The sequence below is a fragment of the Triplophysa rosa genome, linkage group LG7 (assembly GCF_024868665.1).
Source record: "Triplophysa rosa linkage group LG7, Trosa_1v2, whole genome shotgun sequence".
Classification (NCBI taxonomy): Eukaryota; Metazoa; Chordata; class Actinopteri; order Cypriniformes; family Nemacheilidae; genus Triplophysa; species Triplophysa rosa.
In genome coordinates this window covers 26,973,402-27,001,156 of record NC_079896.1, presented here as the reverse complement: position 1 = coordinate 27,001,156, position 27,755 = coordinate 26,973,402, and the positions used below count along the sequence as shown (strand labels likewise).

The 27,755-nt window shown below is 43.9% G+C and overlaps 1 protein-coding gene across 11 annotated transcripts; it reads right to left on the bottom strand.

The window, feature by feature from the left end:
* Nucleotides 1–665: 665 nt before the first annotated feature.
* baz2ba (bromodomain adjacent to zinc finger domain, 2Ba) lies at nt 666–27,316 on the bottom strand. 11 transcript variants are annotated; one of them, XM_057337155.1, is made up of 36 exons: nt 27,131–27,316; nt 21,970–22,170; nt 20,802–20,957; nt 20,323–20,525; nt 20,030–20,239; nt 19,310–19,885; nt 17,439–18,024; nt 16,722–16,988; nt 14,576–14,636; nt 14,096–14,204; nt 13,806–13,907; nt 13,189–13,405; nt 12,969–13,061; nt 12,829–12,890; nt 12,678–12,743; nt 11,968–12,033; nt 11,132–11,176; nt 10,386–10,418; nt 8,870–8,935; nt 8,493–8,633; nt 7,674–7,925; nt 7,247–7,470; nt 7,024–7,098; nt 6,696–6,924; nt 6,553–6,615; nt 6,329–6,473; nt 5,519–6,213; nt 5,170–5,428; nt 4,938–5,093; nt 4,690–4,850; nt 4,304–4,605; nt 3,719–3,854; nt 3,180–3,326; nt 2,313–2,602; nt 2,079–2,222; nt 666–1,987 (listed from the first exon to the last, which is right to left on the bottom strand). In XM_057337155.1, exons 1-36 carry the CDS (start codon nt 27,288–27,290, stop codon nt 1,831–1,833), a joined length of 6,855 nt encoding a protein of 2,284 aa, XP_057193138.1. In that variant the 5' UTR covers nt 27,291–27,316; the 3' UTR covers nt 666–1,830. The 11 variants fall into 11 exon arrangements, with proteins under 11 accessions (XP_057193138.1, XP_057193143.1, XP_057193139.1 ...); XM_057337160.1 differs by having other exon boundaries at nt 4,409–4,605; XM_057337156.1 differs by having other exon boundaries at nt 10,392–10,418.
* Between the last annotated feature and the right edge of the window lie 439 nt (nt 27,317–27,755).

Here is a 27,755-nt window from a genome sequence, read left to right as displayed (position 1 = left end):
TTTAAAGTGTGATAATAAAGCCTTTAAGCCTATATTGGATTGTCTGGAGGAACTAAAACATTTGTATGCCTCAATGAGAGCAAAAATTAGTTTATTGTGTTTGGCCCGAATGAGTGCGTTTTAAAACTTTGATCATCGTCTTTTTGTGAAGCTCTTTGGTCACCTCGGTGTTTTAAAAATTTGCTATTTAAATAAAATTGTATTGTATTATATTGTATAACTCACTTAAAATATTAAGTGTGTATTAAAAATATAAATTGTTAATTAAATACATATTTCTTTTAAGTTAAATACTATTTGTACATTTTTGAGAAATGAACTGTTGGACTTTTAATCATTCTTTTAACATGTCCCACAAAAAAATCACATAAATGATTTTAAAAGTTTTTTATTAAGTTAATATAGCTGTTTATTTTTGTGATATTTACTAAGCCACTGAATTTATTTTAGTGCGAGTATCGCACCGATAAACCTAATACACTAACATGAATTTAATGTGAACAGCTGAAGCAGTTTGACATTGGAATATTGTTTACAGATCCTTATTTCTGATTTGACTGATCATTAATCATGTGCAGTAATATGTTAGCAGTAAAAGTGTTCTGTTTCAACAGTACTAAAGATGAGCGGAGTAACACGTCACTGATGAAGTGCAAAGAAAACACAGGAGACACTTTGTGGATTTAAAAACATCCTTTTAATAAGTTCGTGCCAAACATCCACACAGTCGCACAAACACACGCTCTCACGCTCACATCCACACACGCACACACACACACGCGCACACACACACACACACACACACACACACACACACACACACACACACACACGCATCCACTAGTGAAAAATAATGCTCCTACAAAAAGAACGCTACCATTTGTTTCCCACAATATCTTTAAATAAAATAACTTCAAGTACTCTGACGCAGGTACAAAAAGAACTCAGTTCTAGCTGCCTCCAGTGAGCCCGGACGGGCGGGCGGCTCTGGGGCCGATGGGGGATACTGAAGAATACTCCCACAGTTTCGTACAGTATGCCTGTTGAGCGGAGGCCTTGATGTGTTTTAGAGAAGAAAACAATGACGTTACAAAAACTGGGAATAAAACCAAAGCAAAGCAAAGGATTTTTTGTCTTTCCCTAGACCCTGTTCTGAAGGGTAGGCACTACTAAGATTAAGGAGACCACAGTGTTTTGTAGAGGATATGTATATACTGTACAAACAATAAATGTATATTATTCATCACTTTAAGACTAAAATCAATTGCTACTATCGTTCTAAGGCATAAACAATAGCCAATGTCTGAAACAATATGTACACGTCATTCCAAAGCAGACTCCATATATATTGACATGAATAGACAGTATGTACACACGGGACGGGACGGGACGGCCTCCTGCGGTCAGCGTGTACAGTGATACAGAGAGGGTTACAGAATACTCTGATGCCGTCTGGCACAGATCAGTGTAAACAGTTTCTTTCTTTCCTTGGTTTTTTTTCTTGGCTTTGTTTCGTATTTGGAGAGGAAAAATAAAAAAAACACAAACAAATAATAAACATTCCGTTTGATTTAAAGCAGTTTTGCTATTTCTTCCTTTTCATAGAAAACGAAGAGTGGACCTTTCCTTTTTATTTTCTCATAAATAATCATTAAAAAAATTAAATACATTCACTATAATATTAACCAGAACATAAAAACAACGAAACCAAAGGACATATTTACAGGTAGTGGACAGGGATTTATGTCCTACACCTCTGACTGGATGACATGTCGGTGCGACTCTCTCCGAGGATCAGCTATTGCACAAAGATGTGTGTCTGACGGCGGATCAGTTGGTCTGCTTCAGAAGTTCGGTCCACCTCTTCTCGAAGAACTTTCTCATGTTGTGTCCGGCCCGGCCGATGTCCGAGTTATCCTCGTTGAACTTCTCGCAGTTGTCGAACACCAGGTTGACGTCGATGATGAACGTCTCCAAGTTCTGATACCTGAACAACAGAGCAACATTTCTTCCTCTGGTCTCTTCTGTAAGGAGTAAATGATGTGTGATGAAATCAATCAGGACAGAAAGACACTTACTGACTGCTGACCAGTTTCTCACGGATGGTGGAGAAGTCCATGGGCTTTTTAATGACTTTCTTGTACCCCGGGACAGATTTGGAGTTGACGGGTGTGAGGAACGGCCAGGCGTCCTGATGACGTTCCAGTTCAGCCAACAGAATCCTGGAAAAAACGAAACACAAAGACACGTGTCAAACCGCGGTGAAACAAAGTTTACACACGATAAAGAGAGAGAGAGAGAGAGGGGGGCACCTGCACAGGCCCAGGTCTCTGTTGTTATCTCTGGCTGTTTTTGCTCTCTTCACACAGGCGGGACTGTCGGGTTTGGTCACGGGTGGCGTGGACGTGTTCTTCTTGTTCTGGTTGGAGGTGTTGGCTGATTTCTTTGGGGTGTTGTTGTTGCTGCTGCTGGCGGCCGTCTCTTCTTCACACGCCTCCGTTTGTTTCTTGTTTTTCTTGGTGGATTCTGTCGCCTTCTTTCCTCCACCGGCTGGTGCTGTACGGTTCTGCTGCTTCTTAGTTTTAGGTGACTGACCGCTTGCCTGAAATGATGATTCAATATTAAAAAAAAGAGAAAGATTCTGTAGAACCACATTCGGCTTAAGAGAAAACTCCAAATGTTCATTTCATTCCAGTCCAGTGTCTGTTATACACAAACAAAATCAATGTGAAAGACTGACAGCATGAATATCACATAAAAAAGATTACACAGCATCTTATCCGTTTTTCTCTACTTTCCCTTTTTTTTCCAATCAAATGCAAACAGAAACAATATTTTAGTTTGAAATTTGGGAGAAATATTGTTAGTAGTTCACAGAACAAAACAAAAACGATCATTTTACCTAAACACATACCTAGAAATAGTACATTTTAAAGTCAGAAAAAGGGTCTCTTCATTGTTTTCCGCAGCTGCACGTGTGCACAACGCATTATAACGCTTTAAAATGTTGTTGTTTTTTGTCATGAATCCTGTCAGGCTGTATAATTTAATGAGGCAGACTTTTAACACATATTGTGTAAGCTATTGTAAACAAATAAATAATAATAATAAATAATTCATATAAATAATAATTGCAGTTAAGACTGAAGAAATAAGCTGTGGTGATGGGATGTGGTTACCTTGGAGATGCAGGCAGGACAGTACCAGTCTCCCTCAGGGATGTTGGTGATTTTGGGTTTGTGGCAATAGGTGTGACATCCTTTATCACAGCCGTCACACAGCAGAAGCAGATCTTCATTATCACCTTTTCTGCACATCTGACAGTACTGCAAACAAACAAAAACAACAACAGGAGCTCAACAACTACATGTGCTTAGCTATCAACAGCCACATTTATACCTTATGATATTATTTATTACAACTTTATTTGAATTACAAATTATTTTAACTTCTTATACTGTATGAAGGTCACATCGAAACTTCTTACGTTGCATTTATTTATTTATTTGTCGCTAATTTCAATATCTAGTGAAAATAAATCCATAATGCTATCAGTCCAATTCATGTTTCATTGTGTGTGTTTTGGTCAATGAATCTCACTTAAGTGAGGTCTAGAGAGAGAGAGAGAGAGTTTGTAACGTGTATCTGTCAAGATATGTGTCCCAACCCATGTTCATGTGTACAGGTGAGATACAGTACAGGAAGTGACCTGACTGACCACTTTCATGATGGATCTCTCCCAGGCAATGGATTTCTGCAGCTGCTGTAGACACATGGCCAACTGAGAAGAGCTGCGGACATCACTCATAGCTTTCCTCCAAACCTTCATCCCGGGAGCGATCTCCTCCTCTCCCCTGTACACACACAGAGATATCAGCCGACGGGTCTGACATCATCACAACAAACACACACACACACACACACACACACACACACACACACACACACACACACACACACACACACAACATGTCTGTGGAACAATCTCACACCCAAATACACATGAAGAGTGCAGTGTACCATGCATTCAGAACACATGAGAAAACATCAAGTTCTGGAGTTGTGAAAGAAATTCACAGCTGGAAAACAAAGTCGGCACACTGCCCATTAAAACCATGCAGCCAAAAACAGAAGGGTGCAGGCGGGGGGAAACAAAAACCAAGCACGAGAAACCAAAACCAAAGCTGGAGCAGGGTGAGAGTGGATGAGCAGAGCGGCTCAGCCCCGGCCCGGCAGACAGAGGAGAGAGGGAGAGCATGAGGAGGAGGAGGAGAGACGAAGGCCGCCAGTCCGGATGACCTACCCTTCCCCTCCAGCGCTAGTGGATGGAGCAGGTGCGGGCACAGTGACCGTACCCACATTATCCAGTTTGATCTGGATGGTGGTCCCTAAGGGGCTCCGCAGGTACCTTCTCTCGATGTGCCGCTCCAGATCGGCCAGTCGCGTCACTGCGATGTCCAGCGGGTTGGCGGGGCGACGGATCAGGCCCTTCTCCAAGCATCGCTCCTCCTGGGACTCCGCCCCCGGGCGGGGCTTGGGGAGGGGCTTGTGCTCGTAATACACCAGGTCTTCTCTCTCGGACTGCGGCTCCGGGTACGCCCAGCCCTAAAGCGAGGGATTGTGGGAGATGTTAACCGGCGGTGTGCTCGTGCGTGACCGATGAAAGCTGCCAAGCGTCTGCGTGCTCACCTTGACCTGCAGGCTGGCGGACGTCACCTTCCGCTCCAGTTCCTCCACCTGCTGCAGCAGAGCGATGTCCGTCTCCATGGCCTGCTCCTCCACGCACCAATCCCGCACCGTCTCCACGGAGACCTGACCCTCGTCCAGCTCCGACACCTCCATGACTGCCACTGCCAAACAAACCGCTCATGAGAACCTGCCCCTTCATCGTGTCTTTGTTTTGTTGCATGTTTGAAAGAGTTTGTGCTTGGCCTCACCCTCTTTGTTCTTGTTGCAGGTTTGCGTGATGAGCTCGATGGATTTCTGCAGTTGTTTCTGGAGTCCTCTCTCTCTGATTCCTCGGCTGTGGAGAGCGTTCATGAGAGCTTTCAGCTCCTCCATGTCCGTCACCTTCCACCAGCCCAACAGCATGTCTGAGAACACACCAAAACACATCAACAACACCGCATGGGTAAATCTCGCCGTGTTTTATTTCTGCGGTTCACTCACCCTCGGGTATGGGCAGAGGTTCGGGGTGATCGTGGTTTATGGGAAGCTCCAGCGCCGCAGGAGATGTCAGCTTCTCTCCAGTGGGAACGGGAGAGCCGCTTTTGCTGGTGGAGACGCTGGGGGCCGGGAGAGGGCTGGCGCTGCCCTCCGCCGACGGGTAGATGTGCAGGGGGCTGCTACACAGGGGGAGATTGGGGCTGATGACCCCGCCGGACCAACTGAACATGGATAAACCCATGAGAGATCCACCTGACTTCACCTGGAGGAACACGTGGAGAACATCACAGAAGTAAGTACGGTCACGCTAGGTTACGTCAAACGGCCTATAACAGATGAGCCTGAGCGTTACCTGTATGCCGGCGGGTGAGGGGTTCAGAGGACTGATGGATGCTGACAGAGAGAGCAGCTGATGCTGATGATGCGGAGAGGAGGTAGATGTCGGAGGAGGAGTTTTGGGCTGGCTGAGCGAGGTGTCGTCGCAGGGCGAGCGAGGCAGCAGGCTGAACCAGTGGCCGCTGCGCTCGCCGAGGACCCTGAGCAGTTGATCGTTGGGCAGGAGCTGCATGTGCGGCTGCAGGACATGTGCCGGGACGCTGAGCTGCAGAGGAGGAGGGACGGAGTGCTCCGGGCCTTCGGTCAGCTTGGAGGTAGTTGGAGAGCGAGCCGGAGATGATGCTGATATGGTATCCGCGGCGACGCCCTTGAGCCCTGCAGGTGTGTGAGGCAGTTCCTGGCAGGCGGGGCTCGTTGAAGGGCGGAGCTTAGGTGGCTGAGGGGGCGTGGTCACCGCCTCTGTTCCCTGAAGTTCTTTGAGCGGGGAGAAACGCATCTGTTTATCTGTTTCCTGATGGGGATCCACGGGTTTGTCCTCCTGTTTCACCGCCTCCTCCTTCACAGGTACTGCAGGTCTCTCCTCCTCCTCCTCCTCCTCCTCCTCCTCCTCCTGCTGCTGATGTTGTGTTAACTCCTCCCGCGGCTCTTCTTTCACCTGCACGGCCTGAAAGTTCTTTAATCGTTCTCGCTCTTTCTCCAGCTCCTCCAGACCTACAGAAGAGAGGTGCTATGTCAACACTTAACACAAACTGATGCAAGTACTGCTGATGAAAACTACGTTGGAATATGCCTACAAATGCCCGAAAATCCACTTAGAGTGACTCACCTTCTCCGCTCTCCATGGCCTCTATGTAAACCCCTCCACACTGAGGCAGCACCCAGTATCTGCGGCGGTATCTGTCCTGGCCGTATGACATGGACCTCAGAGCGTGAGACGCCTCGAAGAGCTTCCGGCGGATCAGATTCTGCTGCTGTGCTCACAGAAAAACACACACATGACTGAGAGAGATAGAGAGAGAGAGAGTCTTCAGTCATGATGCGTTTCTTTACCTTTGACAGCTTCTCGATCTGTTTCTCCAGCTCTTCAACACTTGTGGCTGGATCTCCCTCATCCTGAAAACACACGAACACACATAACATCAGTACAGATGTCCCGACGCAACAGTGCCATGTCTGAAACGAACCGTTTTTACCTCATCACACGTCTCCACCTTCTTGCCCTTTTTGGTGTCTTCCTCATCCTCATCATCCTCTTCGTCTGCAGCATCATCACTGTCCTCATCTTCATCATCGTCCTCATCACTGTCCCCAGTCTTCCTCTTGCGCTTGTGACCAATCACAGAGGCGCCTGCAGTGTGAGGCTCCTCCCCTCCGGTGACGGCATCACGTTTTCCGGTGCGTTTGGCGTAGATTGTTTTCATTCTGCTCAAACACACACACACACACACACACACACACGGCTTAGGTTAGTTTGTCTTGTTATGTTGAAACATGTATGTTGTATGTAAAGGAGATTCTCACTTCTTCATTTTGCCCTCCACGATACACTCATCCTTCCTCAACACGTTCATGTGCTCCAGACTCTTGTCGATCTCACTGCAGACACACAAACACATCACATGATGAACTCAGAGAGAATCCCAATGCATCACTCAAAAAAAAAAAAATATATATATATATATATATAAAAACGGTTGTGTTGTGAATGTGAACACTGTTAGTACTAGTTTTTCTTTTTTGTTACCTGACGACACTTTTACTGCAGGCCACCTCGTTGACCAGGAAGGCGAGGACAGATGCTTTCTGAGCCGGTGTGTGAGCCTGAAAAGATTTGGTCCTGAGACTCAGACTGAGATCAGTGAGATCTGTCTGAGCGCAGTGAGCCTCCATATACTGCTGAAGAACCTCAGACACGTTATCTCGGTTTAAACCCACGTTAGTCAAGTGGTCACCCAAGATCGACTTCGCCTGAGACAAGACAGAGAGACACACCTCATTTATACACTAAAAATGTGTTTATTCATGTTCATAATTTTCTATTTTTTACTTTAATCGGATTCATTTCATATATTGACTGTATTTTTTGTATGGGTCTGGGAACCAAGTAAGGTCAAAAACTGATAACGGAAGCTTCATTTTTGCGGTCCAGACTGGCTCATGTCATGTCTCACCCTGTGTCCTGGAGGTAACCCTGGATCAGACACAGCAGACGAGAGCAGTCGAACCAGCAGGTCCTGCACTTGACCCATGCTGTTGCCCAGGTTGAGCAGCCCCTCCTGCAGGACACCCAGCGTGGGCACCTCAGACACCTCCATCCCCAAAACCTTCCCGAAACTCCGCAGGAACTGCACCAACATCAGACAGTCTGCAAACACACTGCCGGGCAGCACCAGACCGTGAAGACGAGGAATCTCGGGAAGAGCCTGTCGCGCACACACACACACACGCACGCACAGAGAGAGAGACAAACAGTTTGTTTAAAAGAAACCAAACCAAACCACTAGATGGCAGTGTTTACAAACATTTGAAATGATATAAAAACAGAGCTAAATATTATTCGAAAACTCCAATAAAAGAAAATATTAATTATTTATATATAATTAATGACAGCCAAAAAACAAATAAAACGGAAACAAACACAATTAAACATAAATAGTCATTTGAAAAATAAATGAAAGTGGTAAAGAATTTAATTAACATGAACATTTGAAAATCTAAAAATGTAATCCCATAAAGCTGAAAACAAAAGAAGTCAAATGACTCTTTTTGAGCGTTCTGATTGGACGAGTCTTTCAGTTAATGATGAATGAAATGTATTAAATGAGGTTTTATGACGCATTAAAGGTTTATGAAGGAGCAGCTCACAGTTCCAGCTGATTTGACATTCCGCTGTTTCTCGGTCTATGTTTCACACAATGAATAACGCCAGACGGGTTCTGGATCAAGACGAGTAAATGATTTGGGAGACTGCTGGTCTGAGGTCTTGTTACCTTGTGATCTGTCAAACACATGTCCTCGTTGGGTTTCTTCATCTCTCGGATCATCTCCAGCTCCAGCCTCCGGAGCTCCATCTTTCTCTCCTTGTTGAGTCGTTTCTCATCTCTCTTCTCTTGCCTGAGGCGTTCCCGGTCCTGCGGGGGGCAGAAGAGAGACTTCACTCAGCCACCGGACTGAGGGTGTGAACACAACACCAGCATCAAGAGCGTTTCACATCACACTATTATGTTCTACAAGAACACTTTGGGGGATTTGTTTTTGTGTGGAATGGGTACCGTTCAGGGTACTTTATTCAAATGATTTGTTCCCAGACATTCAGAGAGTGAAGAAGCCTCGAGACGCGGTCTTCATTTATTGTGTTTTTGCTCACCTCAGCTTTTTTCCGCGCCTCCACCGCTTTCATTAGCATAACATGCTGTCTTCTCCTCTCCCTCTCCTGAAAAGACAAAACCGTTCCATCGTTCAGCACACAACACACCAAACCAAATATAAAAGCCAGAGACGGGCGATAAAACTGATCAGCGTGGTTTAGCACAGAGACACAGAGAGAGAGAGTGTGTGTGTGTGTGTGTGTGTGTGTGAGAACGGACACATTGCGATGGCCGGGATGAGACAGCCATGTACACGTGTGTTACGGCTGTATCAGAAGACAGCAGAAAAGGCAGAGATGTGATGGGCAGGTGAGAGGAGGAAAGCTGTCTTCAGTTAGATTAGCACAGCTACTGTTACAAGCTCTTAGCAATGAGCCAAACCAAGAGAAACATCTCCCTGTACTTCAGTCTTCTGTCCATACACAGTCTCATTCACTAACTCTGTTCATGTGGGTAAAAACCCTGTCATTTCTCACAAGTTTTCAAATGGAGGAATATAAACTACACGTATGACATCAGAAACTACAATCGCTACACAAAAACTACAGCGCTGAACATTTGTATTATTATTAATTAATGTCTTGTCAAATATAAATTTTTCAAGATCTGGGAATATAAGAAACAGACTGTCGCCACAAGTGCCAATTAAAACATTTACATGAAAAAATACAACATTTTGAGTTAAAAAAATCAAAAATCATCAACATCTATAGGAAATGTGTGCAAACCTTTTGTTCTGAAAGCGGTGAGAGCACTTGAACACTGTTATTAGTGAATGAGACCCACTGTTCCTACAACATTAAAGTCAACATGAAATTCAATTCAACCGTTTTTACTTTAAAGCACATTCGTGCGAGTCTTGCGTTATTGAAAATGTTTCTTGCTGACGTCAGCAGGGCATCACGCAGGATACCTTTGGTTTCGTGAACTCTTCTCAATAAAACATTTCATGTTGACTTTAAGGACTTTAAATCTTCATTTCTGAACCACAGATGACATGAAATGTACGACAGAGAGAAGCTCAAGTGTCCTTGGCTTCTCTCATCGGTCAGGCACTATGACCTTTGACCTGCACTGATGACCTCACAGGGCGGTACAATCAGCGCAGTGCAAATGCAACGTGTGGACAAACACTTTGCCACATCACACACACACACATGTACATTCACAACAATATTCACTGGGTCGGCACGTGGAATGAGGGTGTGTGGCACGTTCCACCAATGAGAGTGTGTATTCAACAGGCTTCACAAACACACACACACACACGTACACAAACACAGCCACAGGCCCGCTGCATCAAAGCCGCTTCTCTCTCATTGACACACACACACACAGCGGATGTAGGCGATGCAGTTTGTCTTTTGGTTCTCGGTTTTTGCTTTACAAGCCATGCAGAAGGAAAATGTAGTTTTGACAGCAGCCAGCGCTACATTTCAACATGTGCCGCTATGACATCAGATCACAACCAGGAGTCACGATGCGAGTGTTAGATGTACAGAAGATGAAACATACCCATACCATATCTAGTCTATGCCTCTCCATCTCCTGAGAGAGAGAGGTGGCAAAGTATTATGAGACAGAAAAAACGAATAAATAAATCACAGCGTCATTTCAAAGAAGAAATCCAAATCAAACTTCAGCCTTGAACCCCAAAGAGACAGAAGAGCCCAGTACCAGAAGCATGAGATTACCCCGAGAGAAACAAGACACAACCCGTTCACAAAACCTGTCAACAACATGTCCACATCACATTTACATAACCCCGCCCCCAACATGAAACGCAAACAAATACTATTCAATCAACATTACATAAAGAAAATGAAGCACTGTGACATTTATTCATATACGGTTATAGTCGTTCTTTATTCCAAACTGACATTTTTTCACTATTAGAATATTTTCGGGGGGTTTGATTTTCTTTTTCATTACTGTAATAATGTACCGCATTAGAATAAACAATACTGCAATGTTGTTCTTTAAATCTGTACAAAAATACAGCTACAACATACAATGTGAATTGAATATATCTGCTAGAAATCTTATTTTAGACATTGGAAATGTGATCTGGACGTTTTCTTCACAGGTTTCATGAGATTCTCCCTCTGGTGTGTGTACAGACTGATTTCATGTGCTTTCAGGACATGTTTTTACTCATAATGCACAATAAACACTTCTTAATACTGTATAAACACTACACTTGATCTTTTTCTGTCTGGAAACATCAGAATGACAGTATAAAGGGTCATTATGACACACACCTGGTGTTTGAGAATAACCGCCTGTTGACGTCTCATTTCTTTCTCCTAAAAACACACAAAACATCAAGAATGATTTAACCATCGTGAACCAGCAATGAGTCGTGTGTGTCTGAGACGCTTCGCACATCATGTCACCCATTCAAACACATTGTTTTTCTGTGTTCTGCTTGGATATTGCTTTAATTAATTATTTTAATAAAAACAATAATATGACTGTGGAAAGACACTAGGTTCTTTGATTAAAAATTAATAGAATTTTATTTTGTGTCCTGTAACAGGAGGCCTTTAAGATGTGTGTTTTTTCTATATATTTTGTTTGTTTGTTTGTCTGTCTGTCTGTCTCCTTTCCTTTTTTTGATGATTGAAATTATTTGAATGCTGTTTGTTATAATTTATGAAGTTATGTTTGTTTAAAAAAGCAATTAACATATTTTAAAAAATAGACACAGAATAGAATTTTTTTTAAATGCATGAAACAGACTGAATAATGAAGGAATGTTGCATTTGATTTATTTCATAGTTTTGATGCGTTTACTTTTACACTAACTATTAGTCTTATGTCCCAAACCTTTGATTGACAGTTTGTCATTGTGTTATTTATCATTTAAATGAAGAGATTTATATGTTAAATCGTTTTGTTTTGTGAAATCTCATAAGATTCATGTGGTATTCATACACTGTTTATGTTTGTTTCTTTGTCGACACTTAACCTTGATACTAGCACAAACAGAATGAGATTTACCATCAGTCAATATTCTCACAAGAGAACATTTTCCACGGTGACTGTTGGTAATGCATAAAATAGGTGCAGCGTCTCCCCTCGCTCCAAAACTGACCTTTATTCTCTTCTCCGCCTCTAACATTTTGGCATTGGCAGCCTCTTCTCTTTTTTTCCGCTTTGCCTGCCAACACAAAACAGGTCTGGGGTCAGAGCCGTGCCGCCGCTACGGGTATAAACCTGAATTAAACATGCTAAACCAACATCTGCTTTATTTATAACTCCTCCCAACACACAACACGCACACAGGAAAGCCCTTCTGTCTCTCACGGTTTGACAGTTTTGAGTTGTTTTTTGTGTCAGAATCAACACGGTTCAGAACTAGTCAATATTCCTCTCTGGTTCTGATAAGAGCCATATGAATGCAAAGGCGAATTAGCCGTAAATTTAAATACGTAATTACAAACAGCAAGAAATCCTGTTCAGAATGACTTGCCAAGCGTGTCGGCTCCAATTTGATTTTGGCCGGCTAAAACACTTGTGAAGCTTCTGTAATTGGCTGAGTAAAGTAAACAGTGTCTTCCTACCGCTACTTATGCAAGAACTGCCATTGTGTGATGCAAAAACATCTTTTATGTCTAATTTACCTCTGCTTTGAGACACGGGAGGCGGCGGATTTAGTATTCAACGACTGTCGGCCAGACCAATTTAGCATTAGTCTCCAGAAACATTATGCAGGATTCAAAAAGCCCTGAAATGTGAGTGAGTGATTCTGCCGTCTCCATGCGTGTATTTGAAGAACTTATTTTGTCCGCAGTCTCTCAGTACCTCCAGAATCTGCTGCGCGCGGACTTCCTTCTCCATGCGGATCTGCTGAATGCGCTTGATCTTTTCCTGGTGAGAGAGAAGAGAAGCGTCTGGTAATTAAAAGTGCTGCTGCGCATTTTAAGAAGTGAAGCGGAGGATGGACGTGACTGACCTGCTGCTTGAAAATCTTCATCTGCTCTTTGTGTTTCCGTCTCTCTTCTGCGGCCATGATGGCTGTAAGAGACATGAAGATGTGTGAGTGATGTGTGTGTGAGAGATCCGTGGGGTCTTTGTGTGTGTGTGGGGGGGTACCTTGTTGTTTGCGGGCCTCTTTGGCCGCCCGCGCGAGCGCCTGTTTCTCCAGTTTCCTCATTAGTTTCATCTGAGCGGCCTGTCGGGCGATTTCTGCCACGAAGAAGCACAAACACAGCTGTCAATATTCTGCTCTCGACCCCGTGAACTCTCTCTTTAAGGGCGTTATGAAGAATCATATTGATCTATGAGAGATGCCATATAAAAGCGTGCACTGTACCCTGAGCCTCAAGTTTGCGCAGTAGTTTGGCCTCTGAGGGGTTTGGGAAGTCGCTCTCGCCCAGATTCGGGGGACGGCCCTTTCGGCGCCGACTGCCCGAGAACTCACCGCCGCCCCTCTGCTGACGCTCTGAGCCGGGGGGCCGAACCCGTCTCCCCTCCATAGCCAGAATATGAGGGATGACCTCTTCATCTTTCAGAAGAGACCACTGCAGACCCTGAGGGGAGGCGAGGGACAGAAGCGGGTCAGACTCATAAAGACAGCAGTAGAAACGGCTTGGTTCTGTCTGTCATAAAGCATCACTCATGTGTGTAACTGTAAATGATCAGAACAGAAGCGCTATTCAATCATTCCACATCACTGGCAGATGTAAAGTAAATCTCAAAGATAAAACACAAGACAGACAAAACATGAAGTATCGCCCTGTGGAAACAACGAGGGCCGAGTATTGCACCCAACTCCCTACAGTTTAAAAGGGGAAATGCAGGCTATTGGGGTTCAATCAAATTCCCTGAAAGAGAGATCCGGAGAGAGCGACAGAACCAGACAGAGAGAAAAAAACTGAATATAAAGAATAAAAAGAAATAAATAAAAAAGAGGAGATGAAAGGCATTCACCTGGGGTCCTTCTCTCGCTTCATAGAAGTCACCAACCCTTACTTTTGCACTGAAGCTAAAATTATCTCGTGTGATGTCAGTTATTCCGTATCTGGACAGATACTACAGAAGAGAGAATATAGTGACATTAGCACTAGGAAGTTGTCATAACAGTGCACAGCTAGTGAAGGAAAACTGCTGATCTTACATCAGTAACTGCTAATGGCACACTGACAGGGGGGGGGGGTGAATCATCCAGAGCGTTTGAGGGGGGTCACACGAGAGTTGGAGGACGTAGGGTTGAAGGTTACCTTCACAACATCAGGGTACTGCCGCAGACGCTTGCCACACGGGGCGTAATAGGCGACATCTCCCTGCAGTCGACCGGCCACCGTCTTCACCCGCGTCTCGCGCTGCCAGCTACAACACACACACACAACAATACAACATCAAACTTTCACAAAAATCCTCATTTATTCATTTACACATGGACGGTATTCAATAAAACCAATAAAAAGTCAATTCTTAAACAAAAAAACAATTTGTTTTGAAAATAAATCTGTTGTATGAATTTGTTTATTTTGTTCTGAATGTTGTGATATTATTATAATAATGAACACAATATTGTGTATCGTATCAAATATGCTGTTTATGTAAATGTCAATAATCAGTAAGTGTGGTGATGTTATGGTGTGTTGTGTTGACTCGTGTGTGGTGTTAATGAGATGTTTATAGTGTGACGTGAACACAATGATGTGTAGTTACAGGCGTTGAGTCATGTTTAAACCTACCCCATTTTCAGAGGAACCCGTAAATCATCTTCATTCATCACCCGCTTCCTCTTGCCAGAGCCTGAACAACACAACAATACACCAGAGAGAAAATTACACACACACACACACACGCACACACACACACACACACACACACACACACACGCACACACACATGAACATCAACCCCACACCTGAAGAACACACACACACACACGCACACACATGAACATCAACCCCACACACACACGCACACTCACACACACAACACACACACAACACAACACACACACACACACACGCGCACACACCCACACACCACACACACACACACACACACACCCAAAACCAACCAGCACGACACACACACACACACACACACACACACACACACACACACACACACAAACAAACACACACACACGCACACACACACACGCACACACACACACACACACACACCACGCACACACACACACACACCACACACACGCACACACACACACACACACACACACACCACACACACACACACACACACACACACAACACACACACACACACACACACAACACGCACACACACACACGCACACACACAACACACACGCACACACACACACACACACACACACACACACACACACACACACACGCACACACACACACACACACACACACCACACACACACACGCAAACAACACACACACACACACACACACACACACACACAACACACACACACACCACAACACACACACACACACACACACACACACACACACACTGAACACACACACACTGAACACACACACACACACTGAACACACACACACACACTGAACACACACACACACACTGAACACACACACACACACTGAACACACACACGAACACACACACACACACACACGAACACACACACACACACTGAACACACACACACACACAACACACACACACACACTGAACACACACACACACACTGAACACACACACACACACTGAACACACACACACACACACACACACACACACGAACATCAACCCCACACCTGAAGAACACACACATATGTTTAAGTTCTCTAAACTAGATGTGTGCCTGTATTAAACTACACAACAACGGTTGCCAAGGTGCTGTTACATGGTTGCTATGGTGTTGCTAAGTGTTTATTGGTCCAAGTCGCAGTTAATGTCTGCTTTATATTTGATTGACAGACTCAGATTCTGCATGCAGTGCTTGTCTATGGAATGTGTTCACAAATCACCACAAATCCTCAAATATCATCACATACTGTAAACACTTCTGTACTCAAGTTCAACTGAATCGGGTTTAAAGACGATGTTGTTTATTTGTAACCCAAGTAAGTTACACATTTGCTAAGTGAGAGCATGATCTCACCCAAACAAACAAACAAACAAACAAACAAACAAACAAACAAACAGGTAACGTGATCAGACAGAATAACAATCATTCCTTCAGATAACCGTCTGCAAACTGAAACTTCTCCAAAAAACACCTCATTACACTTCACAGATTCCACACGCTTCACACCAGACACGCTCCGGCTTCATTAAAATAAAACATTTCATTCCATCGCGGTGAGAGATGCTGAACGGCGTCCAAGAGCCGATCTGTGGCGTGTTTGCTGGATTCATGAGTGTTTTGTATAACAAATGTCTCTGTTAGCTTTAGAAGGAAATAACAGGTGAAGTCAGCCAAACACAAACACACACACACACACACACACACACACGTGTCCGAGCTAACAGGTGAACACAAACACTCATCCTCAAACAGCTCCTGTTACTGGACACATTTACAGCAGGCGTCTAAAGCCGGTCGATTCCAAACACGCGAGGAAGACATCGGTAATCCAAACACTTGATTATTAATTCTGTTAGGTGTGTTTGTTTCATACAGGCCGGACCAGACCCGGGTCTGTGGATGCCAGCCTGACTGTCACACACTGATTTTATATCAGGCTTATGATATGTTCTAGCCCCTCACCAAACACCTAAACCTAACAATCTTTTAGGCATTTTGTAATTTTCAATAAATATCATTCTGTACGACTTATAAGCTGTTTTCCCTCAAGACACGCAGACGTGTGGTTCTCATCGTGTGTGACGTGTGCGGTGTGATGTCATCAGAGGAGGTTACCTGGAGAAGTGCCCACAGAGTAGGATGAGGAAGGAGAGCTGTGATAGGTCAAGGCACCGGCGCTGCTCACGATGGTGGGCGTGGCCACACTGGAAGGCTTAATGACTTGAAGGTTGAGTGGCAGACAGTCAGACAGACTGTGATTGGTGGATGAGTTGAGATGAGGAGTCGTCTCTCCGTCTGCGGTCGTCTCCGCCACTGAACCCTTGCGTTTCTTCTTACCACCTTCAGATCCGTTCAGCTCGCTGTCTGAGTTACTGTCGGATTCTGAGAGAGACAGAGAAAACGCCATGATTCCTGAGAACTGTTTATTGCTGACCCTCGACACGAGAAACCATATTTACATCCAGATACTGAACGTGAAAATAAACTACAGGACGAAGTAAAAAGGGCTTCTGTCGTTTAGATTCGATAGAAAGTGCTGCTCGTGTGTCTCTGCGCCAGCATTCATGTCATCAAAGAAACCCAAACTGACTAATACATTCCTCTTAACTGAAATCAAATCAAATGTACGCATCAATGTTACTTGAAAAACTTCAACTAAACAAAAGCTAGATATGTTGCCTTGAGGCATTCAAATGACTTACTTTAAGTTACATTAAATAAATGACCGCTAAAGAGTGAGATGAAATAATAAACCACATGACAAAAGTATGATGAGAAATGAAAATGAACATGAAGCTATAAGTAATACTAATGAAACAACAGCAAAAGCACCTGAGAGACTATCGTCCGAATCCTCTTCGTCGTCATCTTCCTCATCCTCCACATCATCATCCTCGTCCTCTTCATCCTCGGCGGAGTCGTCGGACTCTTTGCTGCTGGGCAGCTGTTGTTCGGCTCCGCTGTGCTGAAACAGATCCACCAGAGACTGCACCAGGTGTTTCTGGGACAGACCCCTCCAGGCCTCTAGCGCTTTGGGCGTCTTGCTCTTGCGTGGCTCGCGGGCGTGGTTGGGCGTGGCTCCGGCGGGGCTCTTGCGTCCTCCCGTGCTGAGGTTGACGGGCAGATCCGAGCGAGGTTTGGTGGTGAGGGCCAGAGGAGCGTCCTGTGTGCTCTGAATGACGCCGTTGGCCTGAGCGAGAGCCAGCAGACTGTGAGGGAACGACAGAGAGGAGGAGGACACGGCCGAAGCCGACGGGGGTTTGGTCCTGCCTGACGCTTCAGAGCTGTGTTGGACAGAGAGAACGGAGGAGGACGGCTGTGATGAAGACGAGGACGATAGCACTCCTGTCCTCTTGTTTATCTTAAACTGCTGTTTCTTCAACAGGAGAGGAAAGGTCTGGTCCGGAGACGGGAAAGACTGTACGAGAGAGAGACAAAGCAAATCGATGTCACGTCCGGATGATGTTTGGGACTCGTTGTGGATTCCACTGTTTAAGAACAACAATAAGACAGGTTTATGTGGGAATTGTGCTGGCCGTGTTAAAGGGACACTTCACCCAAAAACGCACCCCAGATTGTTCCAAACCTCTATACATTTCTTTGTTTTTCTGAAGAAATTCACCCACCATTTACTGCCATAGTAGGGAAAATAAATACTATGGATTTGACAACCTTTCAGATTTCTTCCTGTGTGTTCAGCAGAACAAAGACATTTATAGAGGTTTGGAACATTCTGAGGGTGACCTGAGGTGCTCAATATATCTTCACAACATTACATTATTATAGCCCTTTATTCTGCTACTTACAGCTATACTTTGCTTTTGTAAATCTTCGTTTAAACTATACTCTATTTCTGTTTGTATATACTGTATTTACATATATTATAACCCACTTTAAGTTGCACTACATACATAAACACTTTATTTTATTTTTTAAAAATGATCTTTCTTTTCGTTTGTTTACATATTTGCACTATTTGTACGCAAATGCTTTGGCAATACCAATGTACATTTTCTCATGCCAATAAAGCATTATTAAAGAAATTGAAATTGAGAGAGAGATGTTGTGGATGGTTGTCAGGGTATTGTTTGGTGGTTGCTAGGGTGCTCTGGATGTCTGCAGCCCTATGATATTCTGGCCTTGAATGTAAATCTATGGGAGTATTTCCAAAGCATGTGAAGGGCAGAGATGATTTAGATCAACAAACCACTCCCGGTTCATGTCTGTGGAGTAAACGGTGCAGCACACGTTATTATTTAAAGTGAGAGATTTCAATCAGTAACAAAAGAAACTGCATTATAACACCATAATAATGAAAAAAACACTCTTGTTCATTGTAAAAAAGAAATGGAACCATTTAGACAAAAAAGGTTCTGTATGCTATGGCATCTTTTTTGAGAGTGTGAGGAGAAGACATGTTTCTTAGTGAAATCTTGATAACGTCTTGTAATAAAGTGATGCACACTGACCAACTAAAGGCTGACAGAAATACTGATACTGAAATACTGAAGAAGAAAGCTGTTCTTTCTCTCCTTCGACACACAAATCATTCTCTCTCTCCTCACACTCCTGACCTTTTCAAACCCAAGAGACACATCCAGAATGCCAACAGCACCCTAGAAACCATACTCCCAAACCGGCCAGACTGATCTCTGGACAAATGACACCGTGGACACCGGCCTCGGCGGCGGGCCGTCCCTCACCTGGTTCAGTCTGTAGTCGGTGACGTGGCCCAGAGAACTTTCCAGAATCTTCCTGCTGGTGACAGCGTCCAGTGCCGGACCTCGAGGATGATGAGAGGAAGCTTGAGATTGTGCCTTCAGGGAGGGGGTGAGAGGAGGCGGTTTGGGGGAGGAGGAAAGAGGGAGGGGTTTGGGAGGGGAGGGCACTGACAGAGGCTTAGGGGAGGAGCATAAGGAAAGAGGGAGGGGCTGATGGGGCTTGCCAGAGGCTGTTTTAGGAGAAGATGCAAGGTGCTGAGGGGAACGTTTCGGCGAAACCTTTTGACGTGACTGCGCCAGTAACGCTAGTGGTTTGGCAGCGGCTGCCAGGCCGGTGGATTGGATGACGCTGGTGTGGAGGGGTCTCTCTTTGACTTTGGGACCCGGCGGAGAGAGCAGAGAGGACTGAGAGCGTGCCGGAGAGGGTGAAGAGCGGTGCAGGTGAACTGGAAGAGAGGATTTCAGAGGAGCGCTACGCTGCGAGACGCCACGAAAATCCTGAGCCTCCGCTGACCGGCTCTTCTCCTTCTTACTGAGGCCAGAGTTCGACGTCACAATCTGAGAGAGAAAGAAAAAAGAATCCATCCGTTGATTGCTGTGACCACATCAGATTTTCATAACACTATAGTCCTGGCACAACGAGGGTATAATCTGTGACATTTAGCAAAAACACCAATAACATTTGTCATTTCCACAACTTACTTTCATTTTCTTTTTCTTTTGACCTTCTTTCTCAGAGTCGGACTCCTCGCTGTCTTTACTCTGATCATCTTCATCGTCATCATCATCATCCTCTTCCTCTCCAAGATCATCGATATCACTGCTGCTCACCCCATCACTGTCCGTATCCAGCGAGGATCCGGATTCGCTCTCGCTCACGGCGGAACCCTCCGTCTGCTTCTTACGGGCCTTCTGCATTGGTCAGAGCAGGTGTCAATCACGAGTCCTCTCAGTAAGACACTCAGTCGCGTGTTTACTTTGTGATGACGTCATACCTTCTCTTTAGTTTTCTGCGAGGGCTTCTCCTGCTTAACATCTCCTGTGCTGTTGCTATGGTGACCGGTCTTGCGGTCGCGGGCTTTGGCGGTCCGGCTGTGCTCCGGGGCTCGGAGAGCGGGGGAGGGGGACGCGGCGGCCGACACGGTTCCTTTAGCCGCAGATGGCGAGAGCGAGCGGCCGTTCACGGCTCCGTTCACACCTGAGATCAACAGCGGTTACATAAAACACATCAATACAATGATGAAAAGATTTTTATTATCATCAAATAAAGGTTTTCTAAACAAACTATTTTTGTCTACAAAATGTGAGCATCCACGCTCAGATGGAAATGATTTTGAGACGATGACAGAAGTGAAGCGTGGATGTTTGTGTCATGTGATGCTGGAGGCCATGATGACTGAACTCCATCCGCCTGAAGGCTACATCACTTCTGTTTGACTCACGCTCATCTCATGAGCTCTAAACACCTTCATACCTTTAGACGACTGACTGCTCCTGTTCGGGGTTTTGGATGTGTACGGATTGGCCTCGTGGTTGTGAAGGGGCGGGGCGAACATGGGGGGCAGGCTGAGGAAAGGCTGGAAGAAGGCTGGAGGACTCCGCCCATGAGCCTCTGCTGCCCTCCACCATTCTGAGGAAAAAGAGAATAAACAAACACACCAGTCAACGTGAGACTAAAAGAATACTGCTTAACACACAAACATACATTTATGTCAAAAAAGAATTCTGCATTCCTTTTAAGCGGGATAAATAACTTTTTTGTTTCAACATGTTTCATATTTGGTCATTTATGTCATTTATATAATTTCTAATTATTAAGATTTTGTATTAATAGTTCATCTACATTTTTGTACATGCCCAAACAAAGGTAATTCTGAGAGATATCAGACAGAAAGAAACAGATTTGAAAAACAACGAAATTAAAAATTAAAATAAATCAAATAAAAAAGTCCATCATTTTACAATTCATGAAACTCTTGAGTGCTGGGATGTTAATCGGTTAAATTACATTCATGTTCAAAATGACTAAACATTAATACAGAATATGCAAATGTGTGTCTTTTTATTCATTTCGTGGCATAAACCAGCAAATCAACATTCATCAGAAATAATGTGAATGTATTTTTGGTCAGTCATGCTGCAGCGCACGCACGCACGCACGCACACGCACACACGCACGCACGCACGCACACGCACACGCGCGCACGCACGCACGCACGCACGCACGCACGCACGCACGCACACACGCACACACACACACACGCACTCACACACACACGCACTCACACACACACACACACACACACGCACACACACACACAGCTTTGGTTGACTATCCCCGTGGGGACAGTCCATAGGCGTAATGTTTTTATACTGTACAAACTGTATATTCTATCCCCTATCCCTAACCCTATCCCTAAACCTAAAGATCATACAACACTTTTTGCATTTTTAGATTTGTAAAAAATATTGTTCTGTACAATTTATTAGCTTTTGTGCCCATGAGGACCTCAATTTTGGTCCCCACGGTGACACGAGTCCCCATGTGTTGGTGTGTATTCAGGTTTAGGTCCCCACTAACATATAAAAACTAAGTCCACACACACGCAGACAGACAGACAAGCGCACACACACACACACACCTGAGAAAGCTCCCAGCTGCGGGTGAGCTGCGAGGGCTGCAGACATCCCCAATCCTCCCAGACCACCAAACTCTGGACGGACCGTCGCCGGGGACAACAGACCGAAGGCCGGGTGAGCCATGAGCGGGTACGCGCTGGGCAATGAGGTCATGGAACTGACGCTGAAGGGCTGATCGCTGCCCGTCATGCCAAACAGAGGACCTGTACAACAAACACACACATACACACAGTAATGATCACACAATTACACAACAACAGCATTCCTGCACACTGAGATTCTGGAAAACACAGATATGTGAACTGAGGGTTCCCGGACCACCTAGAAGAGAGTAAATTGGTCTAAACTAACCCATCCTCCAGTAGAGAATTATAACTGCGATTACATCCGGTGTGTGTGTGATGTTCGTTGAGACAGTTTGATGGCTGTTAATGTTAATATAATCACAGGGTTTGTGACAGCCTTTGATTAATAACTGTGATCAGAAGAAATGAAAGTCTCGGCGTGTGAGAGACAGAAGGAGAGGGAGTGGAGACGCTTCTGTATCTTCCTCAACATTCTGTGAGATATCACCACAGCGCGTTCGATAAATCACTTCAATCTCCTGTTTGACATTGCACGGGCTCTCCGTATACATGTTCGTAAATAATCATCGCCGTCGTCATAACGATCGCATCCGTTCTGGGATCGATCTGTTCTGGCAGAGCTGTGCTGCCCATTGTCTCCTTCAGGGGTCAGATGTAATTTCTAAGCCGCATATTTCATGCAAATTCAATTTCCATTAGCAGCGCAGGAGAGGAAAGAGCGCAGCAGCACGCACGCATGCACGCAGAGAGAGAAAAGTGATGATGGGAAACAGAAGAGACGGCGAGGAGGTGAGGACTTTGACTTTACAGATGGCTGGATGTGAAGGAGGAAGAGTTTCTAGTGTTCTTCTCTTGGATTTATTCCCCTGATGTCCCCTTACAACACGAGCCAAGGTTTCTTAACTTAGACAGACTGGAAATACTGACCTAAATGAATCAACAACCATCCCAACAAACACGCAAACTCAACATACAACATGTGAACACCTGAATAACATCTCCGTGTGTAAATAACCTCTGTACATGTGAGTGGAGCTGACGCAGATTTAACTGCGTTTTAGTTTCAAATTGACAACGAACATGAATAAACATGACACACTTAAGTCCGTCATGTACTGGAAGTACGGCAGATTCACTCCAGACATTGTGCATATATGTGCAAATACCTGTCAGTCATACATTCATGTGTGTGACACGTCATGTGGTTTAAAGGAATCAGTTCAGAATCATTTGTTCATAAATCACAAGAAACACTTTGATTGTTTTTCTTCTCAGCCAGTAAAGTCTCGTGAAAACAAGCAGAGGAATGATGTGAGAAGAGAAAGGAGACGGCTTTTAGTTTTCTAGCTGGAGGCCTGTTCTTTGTCACACGTGCACACACACACACACAGAGTGATGAATACACACGCTTAAATGTACAAGCCGGCATGTTTAGGGTTTGTCCTGATATAGAGGACAAACTGAAGGAGACTGAGACGGAAGTCAAGATAAATGAGAGGAAATATCCCCCCAAAAGACCATCAGCAGCTCCCGCTGGCACACACGCACACGCACAAAGTATGAGAAACCTCAGTTTCATATTAATGCGCTTTCAGTCTGGAATAATGAAATCAGCTTGAGAGGAGCAGAGCAGAATCACCGGATTACCTGATATCCTTCTTATTTGATCTGCCCCCCTCCCCAAAACACCTTCCAGTGTTCTCCATCTTCTGACACACCGAGCGAGCCATCTTGAAGAGCGCCGCTGTCCTCCCCCACCTGTCTTTCCGTTCTCTCTTACGTGGGATGCGGCGGAAGCGGATTAATGTGCCCTCGGTTTGCATCAATCACATTTCTGCAGACACATCTGACAGCCGACTTAATTGTCTGCGCGTCTGAGGGGGGCGGCGAGGAAAAGTGTGAACATGTGGCCTGACGTTTGTTCAGAGAGAGAGAGATTCAGATGATCATCACTGCTCGTGATTTAGTGTTGGCGGGACAAAGTGTTAATTGTGTTTAAAGCTGCAATGATAGAAGTGTACGATCTCAACGTCCAGCTCTGAATTACTGAGCGTTTCATTCAAATAAAGTCAAATGAACATGAATCTTTCTTTGAAGCAATATTATAAGACAGAATTTAATATGTAGATCACAAGATCAATAGTGAACGAATCTGGTCTAAACGAAAACTGCAATAACGGTCAACAATTGGTCTTGTTGTTTTAGGACAAGGAGCTCTGACATATATTAAATACATTTATTAATTCATGAATATGAAAAAAAAAATCATATTTAAAAAAAAAATATATATATATATATAATAAGAAAATATGTGAATAAAAAATAAAAAAAAAGCTGTTGTAAGAAAAAGCTTAAAAGAAAATGTGCCTTTTTGGTGCTTTCAATTTTTATTTCTGTGAAAACAGAAAAACAATATATGATATGATAAGTACTTGAACCCTATTTTTGGTGGTTCTTGCATTTCAGGAAAGGCGAGACAGATGCTGAAATGATACATTAAAAAAACCCAAATGATGGAGGAGGTCTCACACCTCCTGTTGTGCTGGTGAGGAGAAATATCAACACGGGCCGGAGCGAATGACAAACCACCATCACCATCACAACAGAGAGCGAGATGAGAGGAAAACTGTGTGTGTGTGTGTGTGTGTGTGTGTGTGTGTGTGAAGGAAGGGTGGAGAGTGAGATGACGGCAGTATTAACAAAGCTCTGGTTAATTGCTTGAGATTCATTAATGCAGCAGCTTTTCAATTTACAGCCCAAACTGTGAGTGCTAAATCCTGGATGCTGTTTTCACATGGCCAACAATGAAAGGGTAATTACGACAGGAGCGAGTCGCTGCTTTCTTCAGCGCCGGAACAAAACATGAGGAGGGAGAAGAAATGATTTATCAGACAGAATGTATGGACGGAAAAAAGATTCCGGTTTTACAGGAACACATCCCTTATATTCTGTCATCATGAAAGTGTCTCGACATGTATTTCTAAAACCTTATTCACTTGACACGGCATCATACACTTTTATACACTTAAAAAAGATGCTTCACAAATCAAATGAATCACTTTAACACGTTAAAAAATAAAACAATGACAATACAGAAACACCAGCGTTAATGTCATCTATAAGACTCGTGCGCTATATTCTAGAAAAATCACAGGAGCTTTCAAATTTGATGTGTGATTACATCATCATCAGGTTTGAGGTCGACCCGCATCAGTCCTCGTGTCATTGACATCAGACTAATGTGAGCCCCGTTATGACGGCGGTGAAAATATTCAAAACATATTCAGCCTTTTGTGTTTAATCTAACAGTAAACTATTCCTTTAACATCACAAACTCCGAGGCCTTGAGCCTCAAACAGCAGAAAAGATTCACACTTTTTCAGATGTCACGATGACTAAAAGAAGCGATGCTTCATCAGACAGAAAGAGATGTCCCTGATGACATCAGTCTCCGGTCTGCCACCAACCACACAGACTAAACCAGCAGACGTGTCCCTGTGCGACATGTGGCCTGACGTTTGTTCAGAGAGAGATCAATGAAAGACAAAATAATAATAGTGAACGAATCTGGTCTAAACGAAAACTGTAATAATGGTCACCATTGGTCTTGTTGTTTTAGGACGAGGAGCTCTGACAAATAACTACATTTATTAATTCACGAATATGAAAAATAAAATAATATTATAGGAAATATACATTTATAAAAAATAATATAAAATAAAAATATATGTAAATAAGGGCTGTCAACGTTAACGCATGCAAATATTTTTTTCAGAGTAACGGGTTAAAAATATTTAACGCCATTAACGCAACATCCGTTTTTTCTGTCATCATTGTCTAGCGTTACATTCTCTTACTCATATAAAGGCCTTTAAACTATTTAGGCGTGATTTGAAATGGTTGTATTGACACGTCCAGTACAGATTAACAGCTTCTGGCTGTGGAACACGACTCAACGCAACGCCACAGCGAGCGGTCCCGTCTGGTGTACACACTGGCTAACAGCACAGCACCAGTATTAACTTCTCTTTTGTGCTGGAATGAACAAAAACACACAAGATTATGCCAGAAAGCACATTTTGTCTATCGCAAGCACAATCTTCAGCGAGTTAAATAAAGTCTTAAATGAACGCAAAGAGAAGTGAAAAAAGGAAGCGCATTAGACCTGCTCAGAGCAGCAGCTCTTAAACCTGCTGCTGTCACTAATGTTCACCAAAAAAACTAAAGAAAAGAAAAGAAGAAATCAATGTGTTTTGTAGCTTTAATGAGGATTCTTCTGTATTTCATGTATTTAGCAGTAAAGACTGTAAAAGTGTTTGAGAACTTTATTTATTTTCTGTATATTTCCTATGGGCACACTTATTATAATGGGTTTGATTAGTAGAAAAAAATCATATATTTAATAAAGACATCAGTTGCAAAGCCAACAATATTAGAATGTTGGCTTTCATTCATAAAATGATGCTGCTAAGGAAATGTGTTATTTCTACATTGATTTGGAGATAAAATGTGAAATTATTAGAATGTAAAAGTATATTAAAAAACATCAAAGCTGTGTGTGATTAGTTAGTTAATTTTTTTTAATCGATTGACAGCCCTAAAATAAACATGTTAAACTAAATAAGTAGTGTTGTAAATGTTTAATTTCACTATACGTGTGCGATTAATCGCAGTTAATCGTACGAAAAGGGTGCAATCAATCAATTAATCTATTGACAGCTAACACCTAATATAAATACATACATAAAAAATAAAAAAGCTGCAGTATGTTCAGGCTCCTCCTGAACCTGTTTCTTAAAAGAAATTGTGTAGTTTTGATGACTAAAAGAAGCGATGCTTCATCAGACAGAAAGAGATGTCCCTGATGACATCAGTCTCCGGTCTGCCACCAACCACACAGACTAAACCAGCAGACGTGTTCAAAGTGTCCCCTGTGTGTGTGTGTGTGTGCGTGCGTGCGTGCGTGCGTGTGTGTGTGTGTGTGCGTGTGAGTTTTGACTGAGCACTTCTCAGACTGTAACAATAAGCAACCCTTGCGTCAGGCCATGAAAGAGTGTGCGTGTGTGTGAGCCATTACCGCATGTGCCGAGCGTGGCCGTGGCTCCGTGGTTCAGGCTACTCTTGGCATTGGAGGCTGCTGATGATGAAGAGGAGGAGGAAGATGAGGGCGCAGAGGTGGTGGCGTGGACAGAGAGTGGGGTGGAGGAAGGCGAGGCCAGTCGTTCTCCAGACTCCATATCTGTCAACCACAATTCAATCCATAATTAGAGCCAGCTCTCTCTCTCACACACACACACACGGCCTGCCACTCTTTCGTTCACATCTCACTCGGCATGAACAATATTTCTATTTAACACCAGTCAGTCTTCACACACACACACGTTCGGGCAGAGGGATTGTTGGAGACGTCACGTTAAGCATTCATTCTTAGACGAGACCTTCTTCAATAGGACAGAAGAGAGACTGACACGCATGCTCCCACACACACTCACAAGATGATTTTACACGGCATAAAACAAGACGTCTCACACTTGATGTGCTTAACTGGCAAATGATGCCTTTAACTGTTTCTGTGGAGATTTCACAGTTTATACAGACAGACAGAAATCCACTCAAATATANTATAATGGGTTTGATTAGTAGAAAAAAATCATATATTTAATAAAGACATCAGTTGCAAAGCCAACAATATTAGAATGTTG

Excerpts from the sequence above, each read along its gene's own strand:
- baz2ba (XM_057337155.1), bottom strand. The coding sequence starts at position 27,290 with ATGGAGTCTGGAGAACGACTGGCCTCGCCTTCCTCCACCCCACTCTCT. Across the intron at positions 6,474-6,552 it reads AGATCGAGAAGCTGTCAAAG|CAGCAGAATCTGATCCGCCG; the intron begins GTAAAGAAACGC and ends CTGTGAGCACAG. Across the intron at positions 2,603-3,179 it reads GTCCTGCCTGCATCTCCAAG|GCAAGCGGTCAGTCACCTAA; the intron begins GTAACCACATCC and ends TCATCATTTCAG.